The sequence below is a fragment of the Tasmannia lanceolata genome, unplaced genomic scaffold (assembly GCF_043159265.1).
Source record: "Tasmannia lanceolata isolate RefF3 unplaced genomic scaffold, GAP_Taslan_0.1 ptg000012l, whole genome shotgun sequence".
Classification (NCBI taxonomy): Eukaryota; Viridiplantae; Streptophyta; class Magnoliopsida; order Canellales; family Winteraceae; genus Tasmannia; species Tasmannia lanceolata.
In genome coordinates this window covers 38,531,669-38,540,392 of record NW_027518689.1, presented here as the reverse complement: position 1 = coordinate 38,540,392, position 8,724 = coordinate 38,531,669, and the positions used below count along the sequence as shown (strand labels likewise).

Below are 8,724 nucleotides of genomic sequence, written 5' to 3'. Positions count from 1 at the left end.
GTCTGGAATATTTTTCCAGGAACTCGGGCGGCACCTTAAAATTTTATTAATATAGAAAATTATTAGAGGAGGACATAGAACCTTGCCTCTAACCCACCAACATATAAGAAAAAAAATGAAATACAAATACATTGTGAAGTGCAAGTAAAAATTAATGACTTAAAAATTTGAATCCTCATATTTCTTCAGGTGAGTCGGTTGAGTCATCTTCTCTTCTGTCTTGTGCTGTATCATCTGCATCCAACCAGTCCTTGAGGCACACGCATACCTCTACTGTTTTTGGTGACATTTTGTTCTGTGTGTCATCTAAAACCCTGTTACTTGCACTAAAAGCAGACACCGATGCTACTGTAGACACCGTGGGGGTTAGTAGATCACGTGCCATGACGGATAATACTGGATAACTTTTTTCATTTTCTTTTCAACATGTCAAAATATCAAAACTCTCTCATTCATCAGGATTAAGGTAGCTTGAATAATCATTTCCCAGATATAATGATAGCTCATCAGAAGATGTACTAGCACTATTTCTAGGTCTTTTTTGATTTATTAGTGGCCAAAGTGGGTTATTTCTAGGTTGGTAGTTTTGTAAAGAACTCGGTTTTCTATGTCTATGTTCTGTCTCATACAATGTATACATAGAATGTAATAAATTTGTAATCTCATCTATACTATGCTCAGATCCAATACATGTGTTTTCATTGCATGCATCTAAAATGACCTTTAAACCTTGTAACTTGATCCCTGGGTCTACTATTGTACTTAAAAAATATAGAGGAGGAATTTCTTAAAAATATTTTCTAAATTTATCCTCCATTCTATGAAGTAGACTTCCATTTCCCAATCTCGATCTATTGTTTTTAAAACAAATAGTAATTTTATATATTTGACCCAAAATTAATTGTGAGGTTGGATAGTAAATACCGGAAAGAAGATTAGTTGCATTTAAACATACTTCTAATAAATCTGCAATAATTTCACCACTATTCCAATATTCTAGAGATATAGTATGATTGCAAGGTGGATGCATATGTTCTTGGCAAAATGTTGTAATTATAGTTTTGAACTCAAATGATGCTTTTAACATTTTATAAGTTGAATTCCACCTACTTTTAATATCTAAGGGGATTTTTTGTAGTTTTTTCCAAAATTTTTACATAAAGCTTTAAATTCTTGTCTTCTATGCCCTGAAGACTGAATAAATTGAAGACAATTCTTAATAATCTCTATCTGTGGTGCAATTTTCGATAAACCATCTTGTACAGTTAAATTTAAAATATGGCATGCACATCTAATATGAAATAGTTGTCAATTTAAAATAGGTTTCAATTGAGATTTTAATAACCCTATTGATGCAGTATTATTACTAGCATTATCGAAGCTAATAGAAAAATTTTTATTTTGAATTTTAAAATCGTGAACAGTAGAGAATATAGATTTTGATATAGAATGACCATTATGCAGGAATTCTAATTGAGTAAAACTAAGTATTCTTTTTTCTAACATCCAGTTCGAATTAATATAATGTCATGTTACACAAATATAGCCTTCATTTTGTTTACTAGTCCAAATATCGGAAGTAAGTGCAATTTTCCCATTAAAATTTTCAAAACTTGAAATCAATTGTTCTTTGCTTTCAATAAATAATTTAAAAGAATTTGATTTTATAGTATTTCTAGTTACTTTTTTAAAAGCAGGATTTAGAGCTTTTTGAATATATTTTTCAAATCTTTTACTTTCGGTCATAATAAATGGTTGCTCATCTTGTATGATGTATGATGCCAGTTCTCTCCTATTCCTATCTTGAGAATAAGAAAAAGTTCCTAAAGAACTAGAAGTGAGGCTAAATTGGGTTTGTTTAGGGTCTAATGACCCTTGCTTTGCACTACAAACAGTGGAGTGCCTTGCCAAGTGCCCTGTTCCACCTTTACTCTTACAACTAAAATCTTTTTTACATAATTTACAAATAGCCCTTTGTTCTAAACTCCCTTAGAATCCTTTTTTTCTTCAATGGTAAAGAACTTCCATACTTGTGAAATCCTACCTCTAGACGTTTTAGTACTAGGAGCTTGACTCCCACTAGTACTACAAGGTCCTTTGATAGGTTCATGAGCAATTGGATATTCGTATTCTAGAGTATATGTATCATCATTCCAAGGTTCTATACAAGCCTCCAGTAATTCATCATTTCCCATAATTTCATTTGGTTGAAAATAGTGGTCACTTGAACCGGCCATTTAAAAAAAATTACAAAGATGGGCTATAAGTAAATTTTAAAAAATAAATTCTAAATACCTCAACTTTGCTTGAATCGCCCACGGAGTTGTTAAGCCCCTTCTTGAATACTAATTACAGCAAGTTGTTAAGCACCTCCTTAATTCCTTCTTCTTAATTGTTAATCGAAGTGCGTAATAGAGAGAAGGATTAGAGAGAATAATAAGAGAGAAGGATTAGAGAATTGGATGTAATAAGAGAATTTGATGTAATTACAGAGAAGATTAGAGAGAGTAATATGAAAGAGAGAGTAATAAGAAAGTAATAAGAGAGTAATTAAGGGTGAGAAATGAAGTGAGGGGGAGTGATATTTATAAGACTTGTAATATAATGAATTACCAAAATACCCCCAAAATATAGTTGTTGGGGGGGTTATTTTAGTAAAAACATGTGTAATCCCTAAAGTACCTTCAAATATAGTTGTTAGGGGGGTTATTTGGGTAAAAACAAGTAAAATCACTAATGTACCCCCCAAATATAGTTGTTGGGGGGGTTATTTTAGTAGAAACAAGTGTAATCCCTAAAGTACTCCCAAATATAGTTGTTGGGGGGTTATTTTAGTAAAAACATGTGTAATCCCTAAAGTAACCCCCCAAATATAGTTGTTGAGAATGGTATTTTTGGAACACAAGAAATTACGCAATGTAATTTCCGAAAATCCCGCCCTCACTAGCCCTTTTTTCTAACTTTAAGGGGTTTGTTTTGAGAAAACACAAGATTTTTTTAAAAAAACACAAAAAAAACAAAGGCAAAAACTCATGCATAGTATAGATGGATTGTTGTGCAGATGTCTTGTATTCTGGCATTTATACATGACTCTGATGGACTAATTTGCACGACGCACTTGCTGGTCGAGCTATCAGTAACGTATCAGAGATCAAAAGCAATGAGAGTCAAGACACTAATGGAATTTCTGTTTTTTACACTTCTAAACTAGGCTTGGTTTTTATTTGAGCATAGCTCAAACACTATAACTATCTGCTTGAATGATTCATCCTTGTCTTAGTTATTTAGAGTGTAGAACTGTAACTAAGAAATCTATTTTCCCTTGGCAGGTAAGCCAATTGGTGCAGGTTGCCCAGAAATACCACAATGCTGTGACTGAAAGTGGATCTACTGGAGTTTCCCCTCAGGATTTACAAACAAATTGCAACATGTGAGTCAACCAAATGATCTCATGGACTACATCTGTCCCACATGCTTATTTTCCATAAGGCCATGAAATTCCCCCTCATTGTTTCTGGTAAAGCTATGATATAAGTCTCAAGTATAGCATTGTTACTGTGTTCTGTATAATTGATGTGGATTCAGGGTGTCCTAGAAAGGCATTTTAACAATTTGCAATATGTGAGTTCACACAAATGTTGGGTGCTCGTATCATCCTGCAGTGAGCAAACACTGTTATTTCTGAATGATCCATTGTAATCTCACCTAAGGTGTTGGATGGAGGAGCTGTCATTAAACATCAAATTTATTTCCATTATCATGTGTTTCATTATTGATGTGAAAAAAAGTTGTTTGTCGTGTGAATGCATTTTGGCTTGCTTTTTAAATGTTGTTCCGTTCTAGCGTTATGTTTTTTGCAGTTAAAACTCGGCCATTCACAAATAATTAAAAATTCTATATTATATACACAAAGAAGTCGTAGCTTTTTTACATCTTCTGTCGATTCAGCCATTAACAAATAATTCAAAATTCTCTTCCATATTGTAGACATGGAAAAAACCGGCTCCCACACATATACACGAAGATGTATTATTGGTTGATTGACATGGATTATATAACATGGATCTTCACGTTGTAGTTATATTAGAACATATAATGGTGTGTATAATTGGCTGAACCGTAAAGTGTTATATGCCATCAATGCTTTTATGATTTTATCAAATTGGATTGTTTCCAATAATGGATTGGTATATGCATCCTTTCTTATTTTTGTATTATGTCACTGGACATACAGTTACATTTATTTTTAAGAGGCCATGTTGAATTCCAATTCTGATTCCCTGCAAGTTGTACCCCTCAGTCCCATTCAACTCCTGCTTGCAGCATGAATTCTTGTCAGGCTCATTTAATAACATATTTGAATTGTGTGGATCATTTATAATTTAGAAATTTTCTTCGCATTCAGGTATGAATCTTTCTTAATAATTGATGAACTGGATTTGTGCTCTCTCTCTCTCTCTCTCTCTCTCTCTCTCTCTCTCTCTCTCTCTCTCTCTCTCTCTATATATATATATATATATATATATATATATATATATATCTGTGTGTGTGTGTGTGTGTGTGTGATATGGTCCTGATTTGTATGATATGGTCCTGGTCCTGGTCCTGGTCCTCTAGGTTTGGAACAGCTGGACGTCAGCTGGCAAGGAGCTTGGATCTACAACTGTTGAATGACTTGGGATTTTCCAAAAGATATGTCCGGTGCTTACAGGTATGTCATTATTATTTTATACTAGTTGTTGGTGCTATAGAAATAGAATAACAAACACAAGTTTCAACTTAAATTCAAACCCAAACCCAAACCAAGCACGTACCTCAATAAAAGATGAGGAGAGTGAGGTAGGAGCCGTCTCAAAGAGAGAACTAACATCTCAGACCTTTTCTACACATTTTCTCACTTTAGTACATTTCTAAAACAGTTATAAATAGATAGCAATTATAAATAGTTTCCAAATAAAACAAACATAAATCTCCTAAAAAATTATTACCTTTTTTATTAAGTTGCTTCTAATTATAAACCAGTCATAATTCTCAACCTTCCAACTTCAACTTAATCCTACTCAATTCGTAGTAGGGATTCTGGAAGCTTCAAGCAAACTCGTCTTCTTTCAAAACATGGACGTCTGAAACTCAATAAAAATATGTCACATTTAAATATTGTCACCCAAAATCACAAATTTTTTTAAAAATCCATCCCATTCTCCAATTTCTGGTTTGAAGGACCTATGCATTTGCGTTGCATAATTTCCTCCAGAGTAGATAAAATTCACTCCAACGAATTGGAAACCCTGTGAGTCTGTCTTCAAAATTCGAACAAATATATATTTTATGGAAACCCCTCCCATTGAATTTTTGTTCATTGTAAGTCAATACCTTTCTTCACAAATTCTCGATATGTATACTTCAGAAATTCTTGTTCAAGGATTCTTTAGAAGCCTCATCTTCTTTCAGAAATCCATTCAAAACTCTGATTCTTGCAGTTCATAATTATTTAAATTGAGTGTGACGTGCAAAATTAATGATGCGACTCCTCCATTATTGGCCTAGTCTTCATCTGCTTCTATGAATTCATCAATGTCTTCTTTATAAATTGGCTCGTTGAAATTTTCTTGAAGATCCTCACGTCCATTGTAATATTCTCCGAAATTAAATTCTCCATACAACTTTGAATAGTTGCCTTATCTTCTAGACACTCATTGTGGTTCTGGTTATGAATGCCTTCTGGCAATTCTTCATAACTTTCTTGATATTCAGTACTAGTATGTTAGATGAAGTTGAACACCTCTTCTCTGTTGAAGACTTCAACCTCCATTTCTGCATCTTCATTTTGGTTACCGATAATTCCTCCATGCTGATTTCTAACAAACTGAATACAGTTATTGCCTCCCAATTGGATTGGGGATTGAGTTCCTCGTTGTATACCTTCCTATTGATTGGTGGAATTCTCTTAATGACAGTCGACGTCCATTGGTGTGGCCCCAACCAATCATTGTCGCAAGAGTTGAATCTTGCGCATTAACAATTTTAAAATATTGATTGATATTCCCTCGCCCAATATCAAAATTTCCCCAACCACAAATTTTTTTAGCCATGTCACTAAATTCAAGTCCTAAGATCGAACTTACTTCGATACCAATTATGGTGCAGCTGAAATAAAATAACAATCACAGACTTCAAATTAAATTCAAACACAAAACAAATCGAGCATGTATCTCTATAAAAGACAAAAATAGTTAGATAGGGTGGTGTCCTAAAGAGAAAACAACAAAGAAAAGCACAAAACTCCGTGGATAAAGTTCAATTTCAATCAAGAACTTCCCAAAAAAGATTCTTATATCATATAAGAAGACATCTTTTCTTCATTCTAAGCAAACATCCTAGACCTTTCCTATATGCTTTCTAATTTTGAAACTCTTCCAGAACTGTCCTAAACAAGTTAGAATTCTTAAACAATTGTTGGAGGAGTTTCCAATTAAAATAAACCAATTCTCCTCTAAAAGTATCCTCTAAACTGCTTTTAATTATAAACAGGTCCCAGTTCAACCTACCTTCGTACTCTAACTTAAACCTCGTCAATTTAAAATAAAAACGCTGGAAGCTTCAAACGACTCCACCTTCTTCCAAATCACGAGCTTCTAAAACCCAACAAAAATATTCCAAGTATTGAAATAAAATTATCAAAATTCATAGAAATTTCTTTCTTCAAAGGCCTTCTCCTTCTCCAATTATTTTGTGGCACAATATACCCATTCTCAATATTACATTTTCATGTTACCTTGCACATTTTAGCTTCGATCTACGTTTATTGACAGATATCTGAGGTTGTAAACAGCATGAAAGACTTGATTGATTTAAGCCGGGAGCACAATATTGGACCAATCGGTAAGTGTCTTACTGATAGTATGTTGTTTTCTTAATGGACTGTTATTATTATGTTACTGCATGACTTTGACGGCTTATGTGAAATTTAGGTTATGAGTGACTTATTTTTTTTAGTTTCACTTGATGTGTATCATAGATCATCACTGCTTTTATTACCTGATCCCATCGGTACCAGATTCGGGGGATGTCCACCTCAATCTATGACCCATTTCCCATGGACCCAATACCCAAGCCCACTACCTATCACTTTCCTTGAGCCCACCACTTACCCTACACCCCCTCTAATAAAAATCTTCCCAACCCCTCCACTCATACTGTTTTTGCTTTTTCTCCTCGCCGTTTTTATTGTCCTATTGAGGCTGTCTCAGTTACTCCTGTTTCCTGTATCATTTCTTAATAATCTCTTCATTATTTCTGAAAACATATGAGCTCACGTTTACGCCCATCTCAGGTTTTTGTATTAATGTTTGAGCCTCTCTGATTTGCAGAGAGTTTGAAGAATTATCCTCGACGGGCTGCTGCGGGCAAACTTCAAATCCCAAAAATGGAGCAGATGGTAAATGCTGACAGTCTGCCTGCTGACCCGAACACCCTGAACAAAATGATGGTGATGCACCCTGGTCTAGGAAGCCATATGAACAGTAACTCCATAAATAGTGGAACCCTAAATAACACGACGCAAACAAGTATATCATTGAGCAATTACCAGAATTTGCTGCGTCAGAATTCAAACCCGGATGCCTCGTGTTCCTTTAATGGTTCAAACCAGGCACAGTCTCTGCCATTTCAAGGCCCAGTTTCTTCAGTTACAGGATCCCTACAAAATGCATCCGTTAACGGCCTAACGAGCCCCCATCAGAATTCATCCATTAACGGCTTAACGGCCCTCCATCAGCAGCAGCACTTAATCAAGCAGAGTCAACAATCATCTCAAGCAAATCAACATTTACAACAGCATGTGATTCAGCAGCTTCTGCAAGAGATGATGAATAGTAATGGAGGACTACAACAACAGCCTGTTGATGGACAAAATGCAAACGCCAAGGCCTCTGAGGATGTCTTTGGTGGGGCCACTGGAATGGGGTATTTGGCGGCAAGGACCCGTGCAGTTATGATGAACCCTAGCAGGAACAACAGTTTCAAGGCTGCTCCTACCACTTCTGCTTCATCAGATGGCAATGGATTTAACTCAAGGTCAGATATTCCACAAAATCTTCATTTAGGGGAACTGGCCCGGGATTTCCCTCAAGAATTTGCAGAAAATGGAATGTTCAACGATGAGGCCGGTGAGTTGGGATCTGGCTGGAAATCTTGATTGGATTGTTAATTGGTTATATTTAAAATAGTAATCTGTACAGAAGCTTTGAAACCACCGTTGGTCTTTGTTTGTGATATTCTGATACTTAGCTTTTGCCCAAGACATTGGAGTTGGCAGTTTTGAGGTTTGCCATTTCTCACTGTATTCTCTATATTATTAGACAATCAAGTTGGACAGTTAAAAGTAATAGTAATTTCAGTATTAGCTTTTGCAATAGCCATCTCTTCTTAGTTCTTAGCATTCATCGTGTGCAAATTCTTCAGTGTAAAGCTTTTGGTGGCTTGAGCAAAAGTGGGTCCAGCATATTGTGTGTTATAACAACAGTGAAGGTGGTTGGACCATTAATGAGGGGAGACGGGCAGTGTTAATAAGAAGTGGATGGAGTGGGCTTTCATTGATTGAACTTATTTACCCAACAACAAACTTATTTTTCCTGCCTTTTCTCAGAAAACCATTAATAGGAGACATGGATTAATCGTTTCAGAACATTGGAATTGTGTTTCCAGTGTTTACTCGTAAAAACA

General features: G+C 35.2%; 1 protein-coding gene across 1 annotated transcript; it reads left to right on the top strand.

Moving 5' to 3' along the window:
• Positions 1-4,552: 4,552 nt before the first annotated feature.
• On the top strand, positions 4,553-8,416 carry LOC143888141 (putative transcriptional regulator SLK2). Its single transcript, XM_077392466.1, has 3 exons — positions 4,553-4,711; positions 6,813-6,882; positions 7,371-8,416. Exons 1-3 carry the CDS (start codon positions 4,568-4,570, stop codon positions 8,195-8,197), a joined length of 1,041 nt encoding a protein of 346 aa, XP_077248581.1. The 5' UTR covers positions 4,553-4,567; the 3' UTR covers positions 8,198-8,416.
• The last annotated feature ends 308 nt before the right edge of the window (positions 8,417-8,724 follow it).

Bases quoted from the DNA above. Each gene is read 5' to 3' on its own strand.
- LOC143888141 (XM_077392466.1), top strand. From the start codon at position 4,568: ATGGTCCTGATTTGTATGATATGGTCCTGGTCCTGGTCCTGGTCCTCT. The intron at 4,712-6,812 runs GTATGTCATTAT...GTTTATTGACAG, and splicing joins GATATGTCCGGTGCTTACAG to ATATCTGAGGTTGTAAACAG. The intron at 6,883-7,370 runs GTAAGTGTCTTA...TCTGATTTGCAG, and splicing joins GCACAATATTGGACCAATCG to AGAGTTTGAAGAATTATCCT.